The 27840-nt window shown below is 42.6% G+C and overlaps 1 protein-coding gene across 12 annotated transcripts in view; it reads left to right on the top strand.

Moving 5' to 3' along the window:
• Nucleotides 1-1907: 1907 nt before the first annotated feature.
• Nucleotides 1908-27840, top strand: part of LOC123772901 (lipase member H) — a 29000-nt gene continuing 3067 nt past the window's right edge. For 3 of the 12 annotated variants that reach the window (XR_011228175.1, XR_011228174.1, XM_045766316.2), the window contains exons 1-8: nt 2074-2187; nt 2550-2993; nt 11644-11786; nt 15407-15566; nt 16064-16161; nt 17896-18087; nt 20680-20848; nt 27678-27768. Coding sequence is in view for 7 of the 12 variants with exons in the window: in XM_045766316.2 (XP_045622272.2) it covers nt 2590-2993; nt 11644-11786; nt 15407-15566; nt 16064-16161; nt 17896-18087; nt 20680-20848; nt 27678-27768 (1257 nt within the window). In the remaining 5 variants the exon portion in view is untranslated. Of the gene's footprint in view, nt 2188-2549; nt 2994-11643; nt 11787-15406; nt 15567-16063; nt 16162-17895; nt 18088-20679; nt 20849-22622; nt 25227-27677; nt 27769-27840 lie in introns of those variants that run through there. The other 9 variants (XM_069323263.1, XM_069323262.1, XM_069323261.1 and 6 more) reach the window with 9 other exon arrangements.

Below are 27840 nucleotides of genomic sequence, written 5' to 3'. Positions count from 1 at the left end.
TGTAATTTCCTTGTGTACACATAATTATTATTATCAATTTGTAAGTGGAATTTAGCAGTAAAATAATCACGAATATCATGGAAGAAACCTAAATTAATAAATATATCCTGACTTCAAAATAGTTACTGGATATGATGTATATACGTAGCCAGATGGAACGATGTATATATCTATCCAGATGGAACGATGTATGTACCTAGCCAGATGAAACAATGTATATATCTAGCTAGATGGAACTGTGTATACCTAGCCAGATGGAACTGTGTTAACCTAGCCAGATGGAACTGTAAATACCTAGCCAGATGGAACTGTGTTAACCTAGCCAGATGGAACTGTGTTAACCTAGCCAGATGGAACAATGTAAATACCTAGCTAGATGGAACTCCGTAAACAGATGAGACTCGTGTTATCCCCCCAATATTACTGCTCTTCAAAAGCTGAAAGGTGAAAATAAATGATAGTTGCAGCCCCTTTATTTTCACTCTATTGAAGATAGGCGTCTAAAATGCTCTATACTGTCTCTTTCTGTCGTTCTTTCCAAAGTTGTAGCAACACTTTTCTGTCAGTTTGACAGAATTAAAACTATTAAAGTCCCTGCTAGTTATATTTATCACGGCATAGGTACAAAATTCTCAACTTCATGTTCACTTTCTCACTAATAATCTAAGATCCTCTGCCTTTTAGTTTGTATACAAGACTTATACAGCTGTATACATATATACAGCTGTATACATTGTACAGCTGCTGGTGTAATGTTGACAAGACAGGTGTTTCTCCTCCACTATCTGGACCAATAGAGACTCTTGGAAGCCTCTTGTTGAATCACTTGATATAAAAAAATTATTGATATGTATATGTATTTGTGTAAAGCTCAAGGAACTATGTGTGTCTATTATATGTGCCTCTAACCCCTTTTCACCCCCCCCCCCCCGCCCACACATGGGGTGGGTATGGGTTGCATAATAAAGAAAGACATTGAAATTGAATGAACCAATTCTTCAGAACTTTATATATGAACAGAACACGAGTGTAGTGGGATAATATCTTCAGATATTAAGTAGTCTTAATAGCTTAAGATTGTTGATAAGTCAACTATTCATCTGCGTGTGACGTTGCAAGGAAGAGCAAAGATGCAAGATAACAGGTTATCGAGTACTTGGTGTTAAATGAGTGGTTATCTTGCCTGTGGGGAGGGGGGGGGGTACCCACCCCTCCACTAGTACCCAGGGGGAGGGGGGGTACCCACCCCTCCACTAGTACCCAGGGGGAGGGGGGGTACCCACCCCTCCACTAGTACCCAGGGGGGGGGTATCCACCCCTCCACTAGTACCCAGGGGGGGGTACCCACCCCTCCACTAGTACCCAGGCGGGGGGGTACCCACCCCTCCACTAGTACCCAGGGGGGGGGGTACCCACCCCTCCACTAGTACCCAGGGGGGGGGGTACCCACCCCTCCACTAGTACCCAGGCGGGGGGTACCCACCCCTCCACTAGTACCCAGGGGGGGGGTACCCACCCCTCCACTAGTACCCAGGGGGGGGGGGGTACCCACCCCTCCACTAGTACCCAGGCGGGGGGGTACCCACCCAAAACGCGCCATGTGTGTGTCACACGTTCTATCACTGTAATTTAATGATAGACGGGATTACACAAAAGTTAGCATCATACCTCTGTATACTATATGAGGCTTACCGGATTGATTTAGGTGTGTTTACAGACAGGAATTAAGCGAATGAACCAGGACTCGATTATAGATTTGGAACACAGCTGTTGAAAGGACTTTTCAAACGAACCAAAAGTAGACTATTGCGTGTTGTATAGCTCAAACTTTGAGCTTACACGCGATTCGAGACAGTGGATGACGGTATGTTCTTATCAGCCGATACTTAGTCACTTCCCTCCTATATATAAACTACCCGTTACCGAGCTCTTAAGACCAGTTACAGCCCCGCTCCTGTGCCGGGTAAGTCCACTACGGGATCACCATAGCCCGTGCTACTTGCCCCGCTCCTGTGCCGGGTAAGTCCACTACAGGCTCACCATAGCCCGTGCTACTTGCCCCGCTCCTGTACCGGGTAAGTCCACTACGGGCTCACCATAGCCCGTGCTACTTGCCCCGCTCCTGTGCCGGGTAAGTCCACTACGGGCTCACCATAGCCCGTGCTACTTGCCCCGCTCCTGTGCCGGGTAAGTCCACTACGGGCTCACCATAGCCCGTGCTACTTGGAATTTGTAGTTCCCAGTAGCTGAATATAGAACACAACCACTGAGCCGAACTGCACTGAACGAGTCCGTTCTCAGAACAAAGCCATTAGATCTAGGCACCAACTCCCCTCAATCAAGCCATCTAGATAGTTATCTAGATATTTGTGATGGTCTGAAACCATATTACGGGTTTCTATATCTTTCTTTTTTAATCTTTTCCCTCTGGGAAGAATCGGCTACAAATGACTGCCTATAGTGATGGTACCGCGTAAAGATAATATGGAAATAATATTCATTAGTGTGAAGTTCTGAACACAAAACTCATGAGAATCATTTTTGCATAGGTTACTAATCTAATAAACAGTGACTGGTTATATACTGGAAATGGTACGGTCCAGGAGGACCCGTAACCGAGTGATGAAGACGGGTGCAGATGGACAGGGCGTGATTGACAGGCGGGACAGGAGCGACCGCATGGTGGCTACCGTCAGTGACAGTAGTCAGGAAGAGACAGTGAGGGAACGAGCCCCGGTGACCCCAGGAGAGGGTCGGGTCACCTCTGGACACAACCCACAAGGACGGACGACCAGGGTGGAGAAGATACAGCAGGTGGCAGGTGGTGCTGGGGACGTCAACACATCGCAGGTGGTGGCAGGTGGTGCTGGGGACGTCAACACATCGCAGGTGGTGACCTTCCTGGTGGTCATCCACCTGGTCATTATCGTCCCTCTGGCACTTCACTACATTCCGTCTGGACGCAACGGCATCTTCTATTATTACTACAACAGGTATTTAGAACTCTCATCTCCCCCATACCTCTCTCAGGTGTTCTATTTCTCACAGGTGTTTCTCAGTTCTCTCAGAGGTGCTATTTCAGATAACTTTCCCAGTTCATGTGTTCTTTCAATGTGTTCTTTCATATTTGCTCCTTGTTTCTGATACATTTGGGGCCAGATTCACGAAAGCAGTTACGCAAGCACTTACGAACCTGGGGCCAGATTCACGAAAGCAGTTACGCAAGCACTTACCAACGTGTACATCTTTCCTCAATCTTTGACGGCTTTGGTTACATTTATTAAACAGTTTACAAGCATGAAAACTTGCCAATCAACTGTTGTTATTGTTATAAACAGCCTCCTGGTGCTTCGGAGCTCATTAACTGTTTAATAATTGGAAACAAAGCCGCCAAAGATTGAGAAAAGATGTACACGTTCGTAAGTGCTTGCGTAAGTGCTTTCGTGAATCTGGCCCCTGTTGACCTTTTGAAGAAGTCTGCATCAATATCCTCTAAATGGTTCAGTATTTTAAGTTTCGAACAGTTGAGCCCTGTCGTGTCTGATTTACAGTGTTTCTAGCCCTGTGGCCCTCAGCCTGTCCTGGTAAGAGAGTTGACTTAGCTTTGGAGTGATTTTTATTGCCCGGTATTGCACTTTCTCAAGAGCAGCTGTGTCTGTCTGAAGATGAGGGGCCTGATTCACGAAAGCACTTACGAACCTGTACATCTTTTCTCAATCTTTGGCGGCTTTGTTTACAATTATTAAACAGTTAATGAGCTCCGAAGCACCAGGAGGCTGTTTATAACAATAACAACAGTTAAATGGCAAGTTTTCATGCTTGTAAACTGTTTAATAAATGAAACCAAAGCCGTCAAAGATTGAGGAAAGATGTAAACGTTCGTAAGTGCGTAAGTCCTTTCGTGAATCTGGCCCGAGGTCTCCATGCTTGGATACAAGTGGAAGCCCACAGAGTGTCCCAATGATAACTAATTACCTTAATTATCATGATAATTACCTTAGTGCTCGTGATAAGAAACTTAAGTTCTCATGGTAAGTACCTTAATACCGTATAAGATTGTTTGATAGCCTACATCCATTTTTTTTTATAAGAAGGTACTTTGGGTACGTCTCCCCGCCTGAGATATCACTGTCTAAGATTGCTTGACTACGAAACCTCAGCCAATATTGCCAGTAATTTAAAAAAAATATAAAAAAATACGTAAAGCATTGGAACTCGACAAGCGAGTCACTGTGTCAAGCGCGCAGTACGGACCTAATTATATTATTCTCTGAAGATAAGATTATTGCAAGAGGCGACTAAGATAAGACTGAGGGCATCAGTCACGATAATATTTGCTCACGTTATTTTATATCTGATTGATTTGATTGACGAAATCTTGTCATTTGTCCAGTATAGAGGAGGATCTTAACTTGTCTTAGAAGAAGAGGGAATCGAATTCTTGTTGAACTAGAGTTGCTACATATACCCTCACCCCCTCTTATCTTTATCTCTTCCCCCCTTTCTACCCTCTTATCACCCCCTGTCTCGCTTTCTATCCATATCTCCTCCCCCCCCTCCCTCCATTTTTTGTACCGGAGGTGCTTATGATCTTGAAGAGGCTGAAGCTGTTATCCCACATCACCTCATCTGAAGCTGTTATCCCACATCACCTCATCTGAAGCTGTTATCCCACATCACCTCATCTGAAGCTGTTATCCCACATCACCTCATCTGAAGCTGTTATCCCACATCACCTCATCTGAAGCTGTTATCCCACATCACCTCATCTGAAGCTGTTGTCCCACATCACCTCATCTGAAGCTGTTATCCCACATCACCTCATCTGAAGCTGTTATCCCACATCACCTCATCTGAAGCTGTTGTCCCACATCACCTCATCTGAAGCTGTTATCCCACATCACCTCATCTGAAGCTGTTGTCCCACATCACCTCATCTGAAGCTGTTGTCCCACATCACCTCATCTGAAGCTGTTATCCCACATCACCTCATCTGAAGCTGTTATCCCACATCACCTCATCTGAAGCTGTTGTCCCACATCACCTCATCTGAAGCTGTTATCCCACATCACCTCATCTGAAGCTGTTATCCCACATCACCTCATCTGAAGCTGTTATCCCACATCACCTCATCTGAAGCTGTTATCCCACATCACCTCATCTGAAGCTGTTATCCCACATCACCTCATCTGAAGCTGTTATCCCTCATCACCTCATCTGAAGCTGTTATCCCACATCACCTCATCTGAAGCTGTTATCCCTCATCACCTCATCTGAAGCTGTTATCCCACATCACCTCATCTGAAGCTGTTGTCCCACATCACCTCATCTGAAGCTGTTATCCCACATCACCTCATCTGAAGCTGTTATCCCACATCACCTCATCTGAAGCTGTTATCCCACATCACCTCATCTGAAGCTGTTATCCCACATCACCTCATCTGAAGCTGTTATCCCACATCACCTCATCTGAAGCTGTTATCCCTCATCACCTCATCTGAAGCTGTTATCCCACATCACCTCATCTGAAGCTGTTATCCCTCATCACCTCATCTGAAGCTGTTATCCCACATCACCTCATCTGAAGCTGTTATCCCACATCACCTCATCTGAAGCTGTTATCCCACATCACCTCATCTGAAGCTGTTATCCCACATCACCTCATCTGAAGCTGTTATCCCACATCACCTCATCTGAAGCTGTTATCCCACATCACCTCATCTGAAGCTGTTATCCCTCATCACCTCATCTGAAGCTGTTATCCCACATCACCTCATCTGAAGCTGTTATCCCTCATCACCTCATCTGAAGCTGTTATCCCACATCACCTCATCTGAAGCTGTTATCCCACATCACCTCATCTGAAGCTGTTATCCCACATCACCTCATCTGAAGCTGTTATCCCACATCACCTCATCTGAAGCTGTTATCCCACATCACCTCATCTGAAGCTGTTATCCCTCATCACCTCATCTGAAGCTGTTATCCCACATCACCTCATCTGAAGCTGTTATCCCTCATCACCTCATCTGAAGCTGTTATCCCACATCACCTCATCTGAAGCTGTTATCCCACATCACCTCATCTGAAGCTGTTATCCCACATCACCTCATCTGAAGCTGTTATCCCACATCACCTCATCTGAAGCTGTTATCCCACATCACCTCATCTGAAGCTGTTATCCCACATCACCTCATCTGAAGCTGTTATCCCTCATCACCTCATCTGAAGCTGTTATCCCACATCACCTCATCTGAAGCTGTTATCCCACATCACCTCATCTGAAGCTGTTATCCCACATCACCTCATCTGAAGCTGTTATCCCACATCACCTCATCTGAAGCTGTTATCCCACATCACCTCATCTGAAGCTGTTATCCCACATCACCTCATCTGAAGCTGTTATCCCTCATCACCTCATCTGAAGCTGTTATCCCACATCACCTCATCTGAAGCTGTTATCCCTCATCACCTCATCTGAAGCTGTTATCCCACATCACCTCATCTGAAGCTGTTATCCCACATCACCTCATCTGAAGCTGTTATCCCACATCACCTCATCTGAAGCTGTTATCCCACATCACCTCATCTGAAGCTGTTATCCCACATCACCTCATCTGAAGCTGTTATCCCACATCACCTCATCTGAAGCTGTTATCCCACATCACCTCATCTGAAGCTGTTATCCCACATCACCTCATCTGAAGCTGTTATCCCACATCACCTCATCTGAAGCTGTTATCCCACATCACCTCATCTGAAGCTGTTATCCCTCATCACCTCATCTGAGGCCTGACCTTTGGAACTCCATCATTTTAACGAGCATTACCAGAGGTAAAGCTTCTGTACTCGCCTAGTTGTGTTTGCGGGGGTTGAGCTCTGGCTCTTTGGTCCTGCCTCTCAACCGTCAATCAACAGGTGTACAGGTTCCTGAGCCTATTGGGCTCTATCATATCTACACTTGAAACTGTGTATGGCGTCAGCCTCCACCACATCACTTCCTAATGCATTCCATTTGTCAACCACTCTGACACTAAAAAAAGTTCTTTCTAATATCTCTGTGGCTCTGTGGTGTACTTATACGTGTACAGGAGATCCGGTTTGTGATTGGTGAACGCGTTTGCTTGGCTAATCACATCACGCTACAGAAAGCCATTCCAATCTACAGAAAGATCTACATACACAAATCTACAGAAAGGCATTCCAAGTAAGGACCTGCCCGAAACGCTGCGCGTTCTAGTGGCTTTACAAGATTGTAAATACTATGCTATGTATTCTCACAAACCCAATGTACCTTCTTGTATATAAATAAATAAAATAATCAGTTGCTTGACCAGACCACACACTAGAAATTGAAGGGACGACGACGTTTCGGTCCGTCCTGGACCATAGGAAGTCAACATACTTCAGCCACGTTATTGTGACTCATCGCCTGCTAATCAGGTGCTTCTGTGTAGACGATTCATGAAAGCGTCATATCTTTAGCCACGTTATTGTGACTCATCGTCTGCTAATCAGGTGCTTCTGTGTAGACGATTCATGAAAGCGTCATATCTTTAGCCACGTTATTGTGACTCATCGCCTGCTAATCAGGTGCTTCTGTGTAGACGATTCATGAAAGCGTCATATCTTTAGCCACGTGATTGTGACTCATCGTCTGCATAGGGGTGCCACAGGTAAGCATCTTGATATTTCTTCAAGCGTCTTATTCTGTTTCTTCCATTCTCTACCTTCTTACAACAACCTTTTCGCGCCTTCGAGTCTTCCCTTGTTCCCGCTATTCATATTCTTATCTTCATCCTGTTCTTACCTTTCTGCTAACAGTCCGTCCTACTAAGGTGTCCCAGCGTCAAGAAAACGGTCAATTTAAAGTGGTCTCCCCTAACTTGCCAGAGGACCCAAAACAGAAAACGGGACAGTACGTCACTTTCGCTAGCCGCTTCCATTTTCTAGTACGACGATTTTTGGTCGTATGTAACGCATACGTGCGAAAAGCGACGTGCTTTGTAGGAGGACAGGTTGTAGGAGGACAGGTTGTAGGAGGACAGGCTGTAGGAGGACAGGTTGTAGGAGGACAGGCTGTAGGAGGACAGGTTGTAGGAGGACAGGCTGTAGGAGGACAGGTTGTAGGAGGACAGGTTGTAGGAGGACAGGCTGTAGGAGGACAGGTTGTAGGAGGACAGGCTGTAGGAGGACAGGTTGTAGGAGGACAGGCTGTAGGAGGACAGGTTGTAGGACAGGCTGTAGGAGGACAGGTTGAAGGAGGACAGGTTGTAGGAGGACAGGTTGTAGGAGGACAGGTTGTAGGAGGACAGGCTGTAGGAGGACAGGTTGTAGGACAGGCTGTAGGAGGACAGGTTGAAGGAGGACAGGTTGTAGGAGGACAGGTTGTAGGAGGACAGGTTGTAGGAGGACAGGCTGTAGGAGGACAGGTTGTAGGAGGACAGGCTGTAGGAGGACAGGTTGTAGGAGGACAGGCTGTAGGAGGACAGGCTGTAGGAGGACAGGTTGTAGGACAGGCTGTAGGAGGACAGGCTGTAGGAGGACAGGCTGTAGGAGGACAGGTTGTAGGACAGGCTGTAGGAGGACAGGTTGAAGGAGGACAGGTTGTAGGAGGACAGGTTGTAGGAGGACAGGTTGTAGGAGGACAGGTTGTAGGAGGACAGGCTGTAGGAGGACAGGTTGTAGGAGGACAGGCTGTAGGAGGACAGGTTGTAGGAGGACAGGCTGTAGGAGGACAGGTTGTAGGAGGACAGGTTGTAGGAGGACAGGTTGAAGGAGGACAGGTTGTAGGAGGACAGGTTGTAGGAGGACAGGCTGTAGGAGGACAGGCTGTAGAAGGACAGGTTGTAGGAGGACAGGCTGTAGGAGGACAGGTTGTAGGAGGACAGGTTGTAGGAGGACAGGTTGTAGAAGGACAGGTTGTAGGAGGACAGGCTGTAGGAGGACAGGTTGTAGGAGGACAGGCTGTAGGAGGACAGGTTGTAGGAGGACAGGTTGTAGAAGGACAGGTTGTAGGAGGACAGGCTGTAGGAGGACAGGTTGTAGGAGGACAGGTTGTAGGAGGACAGGTTGTAGAAGGACAGGTTGTAGGAGGACAGGCTGTAGGAGGACAGGTTGTAGGAGGACAGGCTGTAGGAGGACAGGTTGTAGGAGGACAGGCTGTAGGAGGACAGGTTGTAGGAGGACAGGTTGTAGGAGGACAGGTTGTAGAAGGACAGGTTGTAGGAGGACAGGCTGTAGGAGGACAGGTTGTAGGAGGACAGGCTGTAGGAGGACAGGTTGTAGGAGGACAGGTTGAAGGAGGACAGGTTGTAGGATGACAGGTTGTAGGAGGACAGGTTGTAGGAGGACAGGTTGTAGGATGACAGGTTGTAGGATGACAGGTTGTAGGATGACAGGTTGTAGGAGGACAGGTTGTAGGAGGACAGGTTGAAGGAGGACAGGTTGTAGGAGGACAGGTTGTAGGAGGACAGGTTGTAGGATGACAGGTTGTAGGAGGACAGGTTGAAGGAGGACAGGCTGTAGGAGGACAGGTTGTAGGAGGACAGGCTGTAGGACGACAGGCTGTAGGACGACAGGCTGTAGGACGACAGGCTGTAGGAGGACAGGGTATAGGAGGACAGGCTGTAGGAGGACAGGCTGTAGGTGGACAGGTTGTAGGAGCTGCTTGCGTAACTGCTTCGTGAATCTGGCCCCAGATTCGTAAGTGCTTGCGTAACTACTTCGTGAATCTGGCCCCAGATTCATAAGTGCTTGCGTAACTACTTCGTGAATCTGGCACCACGGTTGGCCCCTATGGCTCTTGACTTAAAACTATCTACCGGGTGTATTTCCTGTGTCAGCGGGTAATGCGTCTCTCCTCTCCTTGTGTCTTGAACCCCTCAGACAACCGCCGGTCCAGACATGACATGAAGGTCAACAGGCTATTAAGATGTCTAATTATGGCTCGATAATTGATTACCTTACTATCTCCTTGCGAAGGCAAACCATCGTGGAATGTGAGGCTTTTGGGGACTTTAAAAGTGTCGGCATGTTATCAGCATTGTGCTGTCAGTAATTGAGGACAAATTGGGGGAGAGGGGGGAGCTTTGACAATCCGCTGGCTTGCTGTCCTCGTCGAAGCCGCTAGAGAGATAGTGGGCCCCTTAGGTAAATGTGCAAGGACTCTTAATAAAGGGTACCAGCTCTAAAATAGAGTTGCTACCACGTCTTGGAATGTGGAAAGGGAATATTTTAGGGAAATTACGAAAGTTGTGCATTTTAAACATACATTTTTTCCCCTCACGTGACAATATGTCTTGGTTAGTGTTCTGCTAAGGGTTCGGAGACATCTCCCGTCACGCAGGGTGCAGTCGCACCTCCACAGATCTCCAGTATCAGCTCTTGATACTGGTAATGGCTCAAAAGGGCCACCACTTACGGGCTATTCATGCCCGTGCCACCTTTTGGCTGGCTTAATCTTCATCAATCAATCTGCTAAGGGGCCCACAATCGACTTGAGAATGGTCCAGGACGGACCGAAACGTCGTCGTCCCTTCACCTTCTAGTGTGTGGTCTGGTCAACATTCTGTTAAGGGCCCTATATCAAGTCTTTTTAGTTTTACTTCGTATATAGACTTTATAAAGACTTTGAATCTTCCTTTATGTTTTGAGCAAGTTTTGTTTCGTATGAACAAATCCACAAGGGCCGTGACGAGGATTCGAACCTACGTCCGAGAGGATCCCAGACGCTGCCTTTATCGACTGAGCTACGACAGGGTCAACGACAGTGTTCTTCTTTCGTAGTTTCTTTTGGCTGATCTGGGTCCAGATTCACGAAGCAGTTACGCAAACACTTACGAACCTGTACATCTTTTCTCAATCTTTGGCGGCTTTGTTTACAATTATTAAACAGTTAATGAGCCCCGAAGCACCAGGAGGCTGTTTATAACAATAACAACAGTTGATTGGCAAGTTTTCATGCTTGTAAACTGTTTAATAAATGTAACCAAAGTCGTCAAAGATTGAGGAAAGATGTACACGTTCGTAAGTGCTTGCGTAACTGCTTCGTGAATCTGGCCCCTGATTTCCTGGGTGGTTGGGTTTAAGGCTCTTGTGCATATCTCATAATCTATATTATTTTTCTTTGAGGACTGATAACTGCTCCAGAGGTTGATCTTAATTATTGTAGCTCTTTTTACTATCTGTCATCCATCTAGTTTTCTTTCTTTTCATTCTCTTTCTCGGTACGTTTTTTTTAACAAGTTCAGGTATAACATTTTGTTTAAGTTTTTCTATGATATTTCCATGCCTTGAACTACCGGGGTTGTCTAAAATTTTTAAATGGCTAATGTATTTGTCCTTCTGCAATGTATTCTGTGAAAATATGAACTGACAGGCGATGAGTCACAATAACGTGGCTGAAGTATGTTGACCAGACCACACACTAGAAGGTGAAGGGACGACGACGTTTCGCTCCGTCCTGGACCATTCTCGAGTCGATTGTGAATGGTCCAGGATGGACCGAAACGTCGTCGTCCCTTCACCTTCTAGCGTGTGGTCTGGTCAACATACTTTAGCCACGTTATTGTGACTCATCGCCTGCACTGTGGTTGGTTTAGTAAGTTGTGATGTTAATGAGTTATGATTTGTGTGGTACAGGACTGAGGGCGAGAGCTACGCCCTGTGGCCGCAGGAGGCGGAGATGGGACGGCTGCCCATCACGGCCGCCACCCACGCTATCTTTATCATCCACGGCTTCAGCGAGTCCTCCCACAGACCCTGGATAAAGAGACTCACTCATGGTATGTCTATACAGTATACCTAGGTCATAAAAGTATTTGTGTACGTCTGATAACATACTCCTTGTGAAGGAGGAAATGTATATGTTTACCTCTCAGAATGTTTGGTAATATGTTTATTGTTTGTGATGTGTGTCTATGTATATATTAACACGATGTACTGAACGGGGTGAGAATAGCTTGAGCTACCTCATCCCTTTGTGTGTATTTTACCTCAATAAACTTATTTCAATTTCAATTTCAATTTCACTCACGGTAAGCCTCGAGCGATACCCTGTACTGGGAGGCGGGGGCCAAGAGCCAGATATACACTGTTGACTAGACCACACACTAGAAGGTGTGTGGTCTAGGTGTGAAGGTGATTATGAACGACGACCTTTCGGTCTGTCCTGGACCATTCTCAATCGACTCGAGAATGGTCCAGGACGGACCGAAACGTCGTCGTCCCTTCACCTTCTAGTGTGTGGTCTGGTCAACATACTTGAGCCACGTTATTGTGACTCCTCGTCTGCAGATGTTCACTGATTGCCGTGCACTAAAACAAAGGCGTGCATAATTTCCAGCCCGTTCTTGCGAGCGTTCCCAACGGCAGGTAACTTGTACTAAAATGCCCGTTAGTATGTGTGTTAAGGCACTACGGGCTCACCATAGCCCGTGCTACTTGCCTCGCTCCTGTGCCAGGTAAGCTACGGGCTCACCATAGCCCGTGCTACTTGCCTCGCTCCTGTGCCAGGTAAGTTACGGGCTCACCATAGCCCGTGCTACTTGAAACTTTGTTTCAGGTAGCGCATCTTTAACAACGTTAGTATGTTAAAAGTCCTCCTCCCCCCCATTTTTCCTTTCTCTTTTCCAGTTGCGAGCGTTCTCAACGTCAGTAAACTGTCCTACTAAGGGGCCCTCTAATACGTCCAAGGGCCCCTTCACCCATTTCCCTTGATGCTCTTATTCCATTAGATTTTAAAATGTAACAAGGGTTTTGGCATTTACGACTTCGACGGGTAGGTAGTTCTAAGGGCTTTTAACCCTGTGTGAAGAAGCATCTTCTATTCTCAGTCCTATATGAGCTTGATGCTTCTTGAGCTTGACACTGTTGCTCCTTGTTTATTGTTGTTCTTGTTATAGATTCAGCTACTCAGAACAAGTTCCAAGTAGCACGGGCTATGGTGAGCCCGTAACTTACCTGGCACAGGAGCGAGGCAAGTAGCACGGGCTATGGTGAGCCCGTAACTTACCTGGGACAGGAGCGAGGCAAGTAGCACGGGCTATGGTGAGCCCGTAGTGGACGTCCTTGTTTGTGTTACATCTGACCTTTCGGAGAAATTATGTGAGTTAGTGGCTTTGCAAGAATGTAAGAACACGTCCAGCAAGAACACCTTGGTGGACGTGGCATAGTCATCAGGGAAGCATCAGGGGTGACTGGTGCCTGAGGTGACGGGCAAGAAGTGGATGGCATTGTGTGAGTGTGTTCTCTGTGTTAAGAGCAATGGACGGTAGGTGTTGATTGATGAAGATTAAGCCACCCAAAAGGTGGCACGGGCATGAATAGCCCGTAAGTGGTGGCCCTTTGGAGTCATTACCAGTATCATTAGCTGATACTGGATGATACTGAAACATTCTGAGAGATAAACATATACATTTCCTCCTTCACAAGTAGTATGTTATCAGACGTACACACAAATACTTTTATGACCGAGGTATACTGTATAGACAATTTGCAAGAGACATGCAGATAATTCAACAAAATATTACAGTCTTGGTGCAAAATTCTTATATCTCTCAAAAATATCATCAACCTTTCCGTTCTGACACATCCAGGCTATTTGTTCAGGAACAGTCCTTATCTCAGTGTTTCTATATACATTAATCAACGGACAATCAAGAACATAATGGGCAAGGGTGTGAGACCTTAACATACCACATAGTTTACACTTCGTGTCATTATCATGAACGCCTATCCCATATTCCCAGTAATATTTGTACCCAAGCCTGAGCCGCATGTACACAGAGTCACTCCAAGCATTTCTCCTTTTACCATAAGTGAAATGGGTGTTTTGACTCACATGTAGTGTTGCATGGTTTGACTTCTCTCATACATTATCTCTCTCCTCTCCACTCCTGCCTGTGCCTGGATATTTCTGATTTTGCTTCTTATTTGTCTCATTGTGAATTCACATTCAATGTCAACTTGTGGTTTTGATGTGGCAAGTTTGGCATGTATAATTTTTTACCACACCTTGCCCGAAACGCTGTGCGTATTAGTGGCTTTAGGTATTGTATGTACTACCTCTATCTATAAATCCAACATGATGTATGTAACTAATCTTCTATGTATATACCTTTACCTGAATAAACATTTTGATTTTGTAAGAGGTGAAGAACAGGTAAGAAAAATCCGGATCCGAGCGCGTCTACCCGAACGAGACTGAATCCGAGTTCGTCTTCCCGAACGCGACTCGGATTAATGGTTTGTTTTGAATGGCGGAGGCGACTATGTCCTGCTGGAGGAGGAGGAAGATGTCCCTTTTTCACCTCTGGAGCACCTTAGTGATTTTGTCACCCGCTGCGGCCATGCGTTTTGCTGTTAGGTAAGGCTAAGGACTTGATATACTGCCGTATTTGGTTGGACTTGCGAGTATATAGGACTCTTGGTATAGGCGAGGAGACAGCACGCTGGACTTGTGGTCCCGGGTTCGATCCCAGGCGCCGGGGAGAAACAATGGGCAGAGTTTCTTTCACCCTATGCCCCCTGTTACCTAGCAGTAAAATAGGTACCTGGGTATTAGTCAGCTGTCACGGGCTGCTTCCTGGGGGTGGAGGCCTGGTCGAGGACCGGGCCGCGGGGACACCAAAAAGCCCCTAAATCATCTCAAGATAACCCTATATCGTCTGGGGTTATCTTTCAGTACCCGGCACCTGTTATATCCTGGGGACATATATGTGGCATTGGTATAATAGGATAGGTATAATGTATAATGGATAGGTATAATGCAGGATAACATATACAAAATTGTGATGTCAGGACATTGTTTTCAAGTATTCAGTACGGCAGCATCATAAATGCATTGTCCTTCCTTAGCTTAGGTGAATGACAAATATATGTCTTCAGGGAAACTACTTATTCCTTCACATAGTCCGCACCTTTTTTTTGTATGTGTGTGTGTACACCATAATAATAATAATACTAATAATTCACAATTCATTGTGTCGGGGGACAGGAAGCCAGAGTGTATTCATACACATCTGGCTTTTATCAAGATCCCCCGCCAAGGCCAATTTCATGAAATTGCTTCAAATCATCGTCGACTTCCTATGCCATCGCTTGCCAATATATTTTAGTCTAATTTCGTTTTAAAACGAGATTATTTCCTTGTAAAAAAAAAAAGAAGAAAGTTTTTCATGTTCTACATTGAACACCAATATTATAGTGGGTAAATATACCACATTTCATTACTTTAATAATGCTAGTAGGCTCTGCATAGCTTAGGGAGGCATTGGGGTAATTCTATGGATTGGTTTTTCATTCATAAACAGGGGTGGTTTGGCAGGTGGATTAACAAGCATTTTCCCAGTGTTTGAGGAGCAGTAATGAGTGGGTTATATAGTGACAAGTGTTATATTGACAGCACTGCTGGCAGCGAGAGTGGAGGAGGAGCGAGTGGTGGTGGTGGTAGACTACTGGGACTTCCACAGCCTAATCTACCCCCGCGTGAGGAAGAACGCCAGCAAGGTGGCGTCGCTAGTCGCTCAACTCATCGACACTCTTGTCATTCACAACCACCTACAGTGAGTCACAGTTCCTTCCGTTTCTCTCGTGTTAATTATATAAACTGTATCTCGACCCATAGTTCTGAAGTCTCGCTTGTTCTTGGTGCTGTGGCTACTCAACTTGATATATCACTAGCTGTGTGTATCACCAAGTGTCATAAAAGATATTTGTGCATCGCCAATCTTTTTGCATTATGAGCCGTGTGCATTTTTTATTTTATATTTTATTTTATCGATATATATACAAGAAGGTTACGAGTTGAGAAAGTTTACATACATTAGGGTTTGAGTGTAACATTCTTGCAAAGCAACTAACACAACATTTCAGGCAAATCCTTAAACTTTCCAATAAAAGTAATAATAGGTACAGTACAATATAACCGAATTTGAGTACAACGTAATAACTACATTGCAAGTTGATAGACCGCAAATTGCATCATGTGTCATATGCATCACGAGGAGGTAAACATGACGACTAATGTGAGTGTGACTGAACAAGTGAATGTGTTCCACAGGCTCGCAAAAACACACCTGATTGGTTTCAGCCTTGGAGGCCGGATTTCTGGGATGGTGGGAGACAGGATCACCACTGGCAAAGTGGCCAGGATTACAGGTAAATTTTCCAGCTTTACAGGTAAATTTTCCAGCATTATGGGTAAATTTTCCAGCATTATGGGTAAATTTTCCAGCATTATGGGTAAATTTTCCAGCTTTACGGGCAAATTTTCCAGCTTTACGGGCAAATTTTCCAGCTTTACGGGCAAATTTTCCAGCTTTACGGGCAAATTTTCCAGCTTTACGGGAAAATTTTCCAGCTTTACGGGGTAAATTTTCCAGCATTACAGGCAAATTTTCCAGCATTACGGGGTAAATTTTCCAGCTTTACGGGCAAATTTTCCAGCTTTACGGGTAAATTTTCCAGCTTTACGGGCAAATTTTCCAGCTTTATGGGAAAATTTTCCAGCTTTACGGGGTAAATTTTCCAGCATTACGGGCAAATTTTCCAGCATTACGGGGTAAATTTTCCAGCTTTACGGGCAAATTTTCCAGCTTTACGGGCAAATTTTCCAGCTTTACGGGTAAATTTTCCAGCTTTACGGGCAAATTTTCCAGCTTTATGGGTAAATTTTCCAGCTTTACGGGTAAATTTTCCAGCTTTACGGGCAAATTTTCCAGATTTGTAGGTCAAATTTTCAGCTTTGCAGGTCAAATTTTCAGCTTTACAGGTGAATTGGTGTGGTTTACAGTTAAAATGACTAGGTTCACGTGTAAAGGGCTAGTTCATAAACAGTGCAGATTTACTGATTAATTTAACCTACACCATGGTTCCCAAATCTACTTTATCTAGATTTTTCCCAAATCTAATTTATCCTACACCAGGTCCCAAATCTACATAGTAAAATAACAATGTACTGAAACATTGAACAATATGGAAGAAAATGCAGAATAGAACCAGTGAAGAGCAGAGGTGCCATAGGCACAATCAGAGAACACTGTATAAACATCAGAGGTCCCCGGTTGTTCAACGTCCTCCCAGCGAGTATAAGAAATATTGCCGGAACAACCGTGGACATCTTCAAGAGGAAACTAGATTGTTTTCTAAAAAAAAGTGCCAGACCAACCGGGCTGTGGTGGATATGTGGGCCTGCGGGCCGCTCCAAGGAACAGCCTGGTGGACCAAGCTCTCACAAGTCAAACCTGGCCTTGGGCTGGGCGTGGGGAGTAGAAGAACTCCCAGAACCCCATCAAGCAGGTATGGTGTAGGATACATGAGGGAATATCATGTAGGATATCCTGTACCACAGTAGTTCTTTTATCCTCGCAGAATACCTCCATACACCTTTCCTGTTGCTTAGTAAAGCACCTTTACTCCTATAAAAAGGCACTACTGTATCTACATGTTTTTTCCTGGCATCTGGTACAATTCTAATTCTTTAGAAATAAAAGGATCTTGGACATTGCAAACTTGTCGTTTGCATTTATTTCTGGTAAAGACATTATGGGCATATTTTGCTCCCTAAACAAGTTAATTTTTTTATGGCAATATCTTCACTTTTTCTAAAGGTGATAAAAGTACTGTACTTCCATAATGTGCACAAGTACTATATGTAGCTGTAAAGACTTTATTGATTCACTTTTGATATAAAATTATAAATGAACATACAAACTCAACACATTGAATGTTGTCTATGGGAAATTTTGTTGAGAATCTACTCGAGAGAAATTTGATGTCAAACATATATCCACATCTGCAATTGTCTTGATTTATATTTGTGCAAATGTCTGTGGTGGATTAATTTTATCCAACATTTGTTACATGATTATTACATTTCTCATTTCTTTTCAGGTATAGATGCATCATATCCTTGGACACCACCTAAGACCAAGGACCAGTTTTTAGATGCTGGCGATGCATCTCTCGTGGTCAACATTCGAACGTCCCCTGTAGGATCGCACGCTCCTCCAAGCCACATTGATTTTTACGCTAATGGAGGACTCTCTCAGCCAGGATGCGATGACTGGTATTTCCCTTACTTAGGTTTGTTGCTTACCTTGCATTCTGGTTACTTATTCTTAATTGTTTTTCTTTTCTTTTCCTAATGGGATGTCCAGCTGTGTTTGTGTCAAATGCAAATATTCCTAATGGGATGTCCAGCTGTGTTTGTGTCAAATGCAAATATTCCTAATGGGATGTCCAGCTGTGTTTGTGTCAAATGCAAATATTCCTAATGGGATGTCCAGCTGTGTTTGTGTCAAATGCAAATATTCCTAATGGGATGTCCAGCTGTGTTTGTGTCAAATGCAAATATTCCTAATGGGATGTCCAGCTGTGTTTGTGTCAAATGCAAATATTCCTAATGGGATGTCCAGCTGTGTTTGTGTCAAATGCAAATATTCCTAATGGGATGTCCAGCTGTGTTTGTGTCAAATGCAAATATTCCTAATGGGATGTCCAGCTGTGTTTGTGTCAAATGCAAATATTCCTAATGGGATGTCCAGCTGTGTTTGTGTCAAATGCAAATATTCCTAATGGGATGTCCAGCTGTGTTTGTGTCAAATGCAAATATTCCTAATGGGATGTCCAGCTGTGTTTGTGTCAAATGCAAATATTCCTAATGGGATGTCCAGCTGTGTTTGTGTCAAATGCAAATATTCCTAATGGGATGTCCAGCTGTGTTTGTGTCAAATGCAAATATTCCTAATGGGATGTCCAGCTGTGTTTGTGTCAAATGCAAATATTCCTAATGGGATGTCCAGCTGTGTTTGTGTCAAATGCAAATATTCCTAATGGGATGTCCAGCTGTGTTTGTGTCAAATGCAAATATTCCTAATGGGATGTCCAGCTGTGTTTGTGTCAAATGCAAATATTCCTAATGGGATGTCCAGCTGTGTTTGTGTCAAATGCAAATATTCCTAATGGGATGTCCAGCTGTGTTTGTGTCAAATGCAAATATTCCTAATGGGATGTCCAGCTGTGTTTGTGTCAAATGCAAATATTCCTAATGGGATGTCCAGCTGTGTTTGTGTCAAATGCAAATATTCAGTTTACTTGTAGAATTTGTATTGATTTTAATCGTGAATTAGCATGTGAAATTGCAAATTGATATCCTAGTTGTGTGTAGCAGTTGTCAAAAGGGACAGGAATCTAAAATATTTGTTTCGAAAAGCCTCAAGTTAAGACTCATGCGAGTTATTCAATAAGTTGGACGCAATAAATTTAGGAAGTGTGTACTGTATCATCTTTGAGTAGTTTTGTTAACCTGTGTATGCGACTATTGGCTACCAGTTTCTAGCCTGATATGCATCTTCATTCATACACTCTTGTAACTACACTTAGGTAATTACATCAAACTCAAGTCATAAGAACCAAGATATAATGATGACAGCTTCCAAGAAGAGTAGAGAGTTGGAATTAATCAGCTGAAAAAAAAAGATAGAGCTAGAAAACAGCTTCATTATAAAAAAATAAAATATATATTGTAACCGATTTAAATGGCAACATATCCACTTTTAGTTTACACTGTGCAAGGCTAGTGGGTACACTAATACAATAATTTACACTGCAAGGCTAGCAGGTATGCTAATGCAATAATTTACACTATGCAAGGCTAGTGGGTACACTAATACAATAATTTACACTGCAAGGCTAGCAGGTATGCTAATACAATAATTTACACTATGCAAGGCTAGTGGGTACACTAATACAATAATTTACACTGCAAGGCTAGCAGGTATGCTAATACAATAATTTACACTGTGCAAGGCTAGTGGGTACACTAATACAATAATTTACACTGTACAAGGCTAGCAGGTATGCTAATACAATAATTTACACTGTGCAAGGCTAGTGGGTACACTAATACAATAATTTACACTGTGCAAGGCTAGCAGGTACGCTAATACAATAATTTACACTGTGCAAGGCTAACAGGTACGCTAATACAATAATTTACACTGTGCAAGGCTAGCAGGTACGCTAATACAATAATTTACACTGTGCAAGGCTAACAGGTACGCTAATACAATAATTTACACTGTGCAAGGCTAGCAGGTACGCTAATACAGTACAATAATTTACACTGTGCAAGGCTAGCAGGTACGCTAATACAATAATTTACACTGTGCAAGGCTAGCAGGTACGCTAATACAATAATTTACACTGCAAGGCTAGCAGGTACGCTAATACAATAATTTACACTGTGCAAGGCTAGCAGGTATGCTAATACAATAATTTACACTGTGCAAGGCTAGCGGGTACACTGACACAATAATTTACATTGTGCAAGGCTAGCGAGTACGCTAATACAATACACATTCTTTATAATGTACAGTATAAGAGATCCTAATAAATGACAATTAATAAATATACTGCAAACATCATCATTCATTATTTATAAAAAATACGTAATTAAATGTCTGAAAATGATCGATCCAGGTTCTTTGAAATAGCTGCCTTACACAGCACTGTAGTTTTGAGAAGTATTTTGTGTGTCAAACTGTTTCTCTAACATATTTTTCCTGTCATTGCACCATCATGGACCATAATTTATATTAGAAAAAAAGTATTAGATACCTTGATATGAATTAAATGCTTGCTATTTGCTCATTGTATGTAATTATTCTCTTCCAGTCCAGCAAGTCTGCAATCATTACCGCTCGGTTGCCCTTATGATAGAGGCCGTGAAGCACGCAGATGACAGGGTGTTCCCTGCTTGTGGCTGTCCTGATTGGGATAGCTTTAAAAACCACACCTGTGACTGTCAGACTGTTAATAATTTTGGCTTGTATCCAAATTCCAGGTAAGATATTAATGTAATTAATTTATATAGCCACAGGTTGTTACTCTAAAATTAAAGACTGAATTCATTTCTGATAAATTTTCGTCAATGTATAAAATGGGGCAGTGGTAGCAGACTTTAGTGTGTAACACTAGTGGTACGTTACTTTGTCTGTGACTTGTTTAGCTCCATATTAGTATGTCTTGAAGGCATCAGTATTTAAATGAGGATGTCTGGGTGGTCCCAGACAAGAGGGTAGATGGTCCCATATAAAAGATGGTGTTCTTACAGGTTGGTCTGAATGAATTAGTTTACTTAATATTTATACCTGTCAACTATATTTACTGTATCAAACTGCAAATATGGTTGATAGATAGATAGATTTATGTATGTATGTAATATACTCACTCTGTACCTGTAAATCCGAAAGTCAAATGTTCAAGTCAATTAGTAATATTCCGTAAACATTAGGCTATCTTTTCCTGACATGATGTAGCCAGGGAAACTGTTAGAGACGTTGTTTATGTTTTATATTAACATTTTGTTTTACTGTCAATATTTTCATTGTGAACAGAGGCATCAACATGTGAGTACGGGATGCAAAGGTGTTTTATCTTTCCGATCACATTAGTGGTTAGGGTATTTAACATTCATGCTCACCATAATTGCTAATTAAGTTATCAACAAAATAAGTTTCTTGACATTCTCAATCGACTTGAGAATGGTCCAGGACGGACCGAAACGTCGTCGTCCCTTCACATTCTAGTGTGTGGTCTGGTCATCATACTTTAGCCACGTTATTGTGACTCCTCGCCTGCAAGTTTCTTTACACTTCTCTGGGTCATTTTACTAGGCCAAATAGTCTTTGCAATGAGACAATAAACCCAGTGTGTTCTTTGGGAATGACTCCACAACCCCAACTAAACTTTCATCATGTACACTCTTGCTGTAGGTTCATTAATATAGGCTGTCATTTGCTGGGTTTGCAAAAAGAGGTATTAACTGTAATTAGTTGTACACTTAGGGAATTGTAATTGGGTGACCAAGAATTGGCATAAGACTTCTAGGAATGTGAAATTTAGAGATAGGTTATGTGGAATTATCAGATCCATCTCATTATCTGCACATAAGTTAATGAGAATATGGAGTAAGTAAATGACTTACATAGTATACTTGCAACAAGCAAGTTGTCTGTCAGTGGAAAACTGCGGTGCATTATTCCAGATTAATACAAAGGACAGCTAGATAATGCAAACTTAATCCAGTGCCTTGAGAAAATAGGCACAGTAGCACTTGACATATGTGGACGGTACATGCCACTAAGAACAAAAAAAAACAAAGGACACAAACTGAAATGAGAACAGCATTCCCACTATAGGCCGGTCGGCCGAGCGGACAGCACGCTGGACTTGTGATCCTGTGGTCCTGGGTTCGATCCCAGGCGCCGGCGAGAAACAATGGGCAGAGTTTCTTTCACCCTATGCCCCTGTTACCTAGCAGTAAAATAGGTACCTGGGTGTTAGTCAGCTGTCACGGACTGCTTCCTGGGGGTGGAGGCCTGGTCGAGGACCGGGCCGCGGGAACACTAAAGCCCCGAAATCATCTCAAGATAAACTCAAGAAGATGACAAGTAACTAATTTGTCATGTAACTTATGATGAGTAACTGGGGAATAAATAGAAGAGTCACTGTGATAAAATTTTCTTTAAATATAAGATCTATGAACTTAAGTGACATTACTTGGGTCTTCAATTCAGCATTTTTATTAATACAGTCTGTATTTACTTTGCTTTCAGTGCCCTGGGTAAATTCTACTTTACTACAAATTCAAAGCCTCCATATTCAAGACCACTTTAAATAAGTCATTTTTTGTATGTATGTATATACTAAATATATTTAATTTTAAGCATCAACTGTGTTATTAAAATAATTTAGTAAACACAAAGTCTGTCAAAGAAGAATTTCAACTCTAGGAGCAGGAAACACATGCAACAAGATCATTTAAATATTTCGATAATTATTCGATACCAAGTTTTCTGGTAAGAATATTATTGAAATGTAATATGTATAGCCAGATGAGAATTCTACATTTAGTGTTACACAATGTTAGTTCTTTGTAGTGTATGTTAAACAATGGCGCTGGTAGGATGTTGTGAACTGACACACTTTCAGATCTCTCTTCCGTCTTCACCCTTGTCGGCAGGGGAGCCGGTCGGCCAAGCGGATAGCACGTTGGACTTGTGATCCTGTGGTCCCGGGTTCGATCCCAGGCGCCGGCGAGAAACAATGGGCAGAGTTTCTTTCACCCTATGCCCCTGTTACCTAGCAGTAAAATAGGTACCTGGGTGTTAGTCAGCTGTCACGGGCTGCTTCCTGGGGTTGGAGGCCTGGTCGAGGACCGGGCCGCGGGGACACTAAAGCCCCGAAATCATCTCAAGATAACTTTGTCGATGTTGAAAACTGGTGGGTCGCCTCATGGTATTTAGGCATTCGCACTATTTCCTATGTTGATCTTTCTCCCTCAACCTTTTCCCTCTATTGGCTGCCTTCAAAACAGCGACCGTTTCCTCATTCTCTTGTCTCTTTTATTTTTCTTCTTTCCATTCTCTTCTCCAGTTCTATTTTGACAAACCTTATTTGAGCCTCTTTATTGCCCCCTCTTCTACTCATTGTACATCTGGGGCCAGATTCGCGACAGCACTTACGAACCTGTACATCTTTCCTCAATCTTTGGCGGCTTTGTTTTCAATTATTAAACAGTTAATGAGCTCCGAAGCACCAGGAGGCTGTTTATAACAATACCAACAGTTGATTGGCAAGTTTTCATGCTTGTAAACTGTTTAATAAATGTAACCAAAGTTGTCAAAGATTGAGGAAAGATGTACTCGTTCGTAAGTGCTTGCGTAACTGCTTTCGTGAATCTGGCCCCTGGTCTTCCTATCCCTCAGTACTTTCTTCTCTTGCGACATACTGTACTCTGCTTGATGCTACTCGTCACTCCATCCCCACATTATGCTTCACCCAGCTTGAAAAAGTGCATTTTTTGTGGAATTCTAAATATGCACGGAAATCTTTTTTTTGCTGTAAACACGCTGTCTGGAAACAGCACTGATAATTAGTGGATCTTTAATTATGTTTAAGAATGCTAGTGCAGATCCCTGCAGAGTCATTCGTCTGTAAAAGTCATAAGAGGTGATTTTGTCTCCACTATCAATGTTACCATCCTTCATATCTAGATGATATGAAGATCTATAAAAATGGTAGCAAAATCTTAACTAATGAGTGCATCCTGCATGGATATTATGTTTGCAGGAATGTACAGTGAAGCTTGAAATGTGTCCCTATGTATTGTTGCTACGTTGCCCGTGTGGAGGATCTGTCCCAGTTTGATCTGGAAAGTGAAGGTTTATATCTTTCTTCAATCATGAAGCTCCTTATCCTTGAATATTTTTGCTATCATTCATGCTTTATTTACTGAAGGGATTAATTGTGCTGATGGCGTTGTCTACTTTGTAAATTTTTCTGATCAAACGTGCAAGTGCCACTTCTCCCAGAAACTACCATTTTCACAGCTGAGTTTTATGTATTTTTGTATACTCTACATCAGCTATTCATATGTAGATGTTCATTTGTTATCGTGGTCAACTTGTAGTGCTTTCAATTATATGTTTTATAATAGAGTAGAACCATTCTCATCCGGTGATCAAAATCAAACAATCTCTCTACCTCATCTGTGCATGGGGTTCAACTACTGAAAATTACCTCAAGTCCATTGTCACCCAGCAAAAATCTGCTATCAGAGCTATAACACACTATCTTCAGACAACACACAGTCTTAACATACTCTCACTCTATACATTCTCTTGTGCTGTTTACACTTATAAAACCTTATTCCCTGCTTCTAGCATTGAATTGAAACTCTTCCTCAATAGATATAACAGAACCCATGAGCATCACACTAGAAATAAATGTATCTTTGATATTCTTAGAGACTAAATCAGGGCCAATACTCATGCAAATACAAGGATCCGGTATATAGAACTCACTCCGTAATCAATTAAAAAAGTGTCCGACCTATAATTTATTTGAAAGGAAAATAAAAAAGTACCTAATTTCATCCTCATAGTTCCCACCTTGCTCTCCTAACTCACACTGTATCTTGCGCTACCCACTCACCCAATTTAGTACTTAAGACATGCAACTTCATCAGTCTAATGTATTCTAGCCATTTATAATGTAATTATTATGTTGAATTCAAATACTGTTACAATGTACTTATTACATTTATTGGTTAGCTTAAGGACCTCAGAAACGCTATGCGTGTTTGTGGCCTTGCTAGAATATAACACTCGATCACCATTGTATGTACTTTCTTATATATAAATAAATATTAGCCCCAATTAATGTGTGTAATGTCCTGATTTTTAGGATGATTGGAAATTTTCCTAGTCACATGTCCCTCAATATAATCCTTGGTGAATTTGACTCCTTTGACACCATTTATCTCGTGTCCTTCTCTTCTTGTATTGGCATCCTGAACGTTATCATGAAATGCGTTTTTAATATAGTCGACCCTTATATAACAGTAATTGATATAAGTTTTTCCCATAATGCAGCATGCAGTGTTTTACTGACCATTGATTTGAATTTATCGCACACTTATTACTCACACAGCATCATGCTCAACTGTGTTCTCGAGCCAAGAAAACCCATGACTATCACACTATCACCTTCTCCATGTGTGGTCCATGTTAGCAAATATTACTACTGCCTTATCTAAATCTTGTCCATCACTCACTCTGACCAGTAAGATCCAGGGTGGAAACGTCAGTGAGGTCCAAGGTGGAGGAACCGGTGAGTTCACTGGACGGATTGGCAGCCCCACAACTCTACACACTATATCCATCCTCACCACCACAGACTCGCACATCCACCAAAACTACCACCCATCTGCCAATAGAACTGCCTACAATACTATCCACAATACCAAACCTACCCTACTCTACTACCCACTTCAGTATGCACACAAGGCCAAAGAGCCAAAGCTCAACCCCCGCAAGCACAATTAGGTGAGTACAAATCAAAATAACATAATATACCAAATGAACAAATCCACAAGGGCCTTGAGGAAGGTTCGAACCCATGTGCTGGATGTTTCCAGATGCACTCGAGTCATTTGTTCACCACCCACTCCATTCACTATCACACAACTCTGCCACATACGTTCCTTTCACACCTTCACACACTTTCACCCTGAGTAAAATACCCATGCAATGTTCAACTTTTCCATAACTGGAACTCTAACCTTATTTTTCCCCATATGTTATTCAATGAAAATCATTTCGAGGCAATGGAGTGACTCAAACCTGTATTCTGTAGTACTGTTATTCACACTATATACAGTAATGTGTCTTCATATAATGCACCATTTTCTAGCAGTGTAACTCGCATTATACAAGGCCTGTATTCTGTAGCAGAGATATAGCCTCGAGCCTGGCCTCGGGCCGGGCTTGGGGAGTAGAAGAACTCCCAGAACCCCATCAACCAGGTATCAACCAGGTATATCCTTCCAGGCTTAGCAGTATCTTTTTATCACTCCACCACCTGTTTACAATACCTAGTTTATATTTACTTATAATATTATAATCTACAAATGTAGAAATTAGTGCTACAAGGGATCCAGGCACACTGTAGTATGTACTGACAGTCCAATAGCAGCTTAATTCAGGCAAATACTGTACCTATACAGTGTATTATATATTGGTAACCTGTTGACCACACTGATGACTAAGCTAATGTGAAAACAAGTATAGAATTACAAATGTTTTGAATGTAACAAAAATATAAATATTTTCAGGGATTTATTTTTCCTCGTATCATAATTGAAGAACCTGAGGAATCTTGATTTCCCCGAAAACAGTTATAGGAGCCATAGGTTGGCTCCTATAACCAAGTTTGCATCAGTTTTAATGTCAAGTCATTCCTGGAGGATAAAGAAGTAGTCAACACTGTTTTAAGTGTGTATTTGTTGTGGTGAGAGTGAGGCCGGCGCCCCGGCCCGACATCACCTCCAGCGGCCAACAGTAATACTATACATGTGTGCTATGCGGTAATCAGTAACTATATATATTGTATGTAATAATAAAATAAAGATTATGCTGGATTATGACTAGACTCACATTTTTAAGTACTGTATATGTCATGTGCATCATGCAATGCTTCAGGTCGTCACATCTCATGTACATCATCATATTATGATCCAGAGATATCATATGATGACACAGGGGCATTATGTGATGATCCGGGGGCATCATGTCATGTACAACATCACAGCATGATACAGGGACATCATGTGATGATCCAGGAGCATCGGGTCATATACGATATCACAGCATGATCCACAGATATGATATGATGACCCAGGGGCATTATGCGATGATCGAAGGGCATCGTGTCGTGTACAACATCACAGCATGATACAGAGGCATCATGTAATGATACAGGGGAAGTGGGGGGGGGGGTGTCATGTTTTGATCTATGGGCATCACATTTCATGAGCGTTGTGTGATCCTTACTGTATACTGTATGATGTTTACTGTATATCATATGATGCTGCATGGCCATCATGTGATGCATCATGCAATATTTTGTGTATCATGTAGTATTGAGGTGATTTATCACAATGCTATATTATGTCTGTACAAATATGTATGCAAATAATGATAATGATAGTGTTTATATATATATATATATATATATATATATATATATATATATATATATATATATATATATATATATATATATAATAATAATATATTATAAGGGGGACCATCTCTGGTTGTTTGTAGGAACCCTCACTCCTCAAAGAAGAGGATATGCAGCACCCAGGGAGGAGCCTTGTCGAGCTCCCGTGTGATCTGTATATGTATGTATATACAGGTGTGTGTATATTATATATATATATATATATATATATATATATATATATATATATATATATATATATATATA

This window comes from Procambarus clarkii, chromosome 12 (genome assembly GCF_040958095.1).
Source record: "Procambarus clarkii isolate CNS0578487 chromosome 12, FALCON_Pclarkii_2.0, whole genome shotgun sequence".
In the NCBI taxonomy this organism is placed as follows: domain Eukaryota; kingdom Metazoa; phylum Arthropoda; class Malacostraca; order Decapoda; family Cambaridae; genus Procambarus; species Procambarus clarkii.
This window is presented reverse-complemented; position numbering and strand designations above follow the sequence as displayed.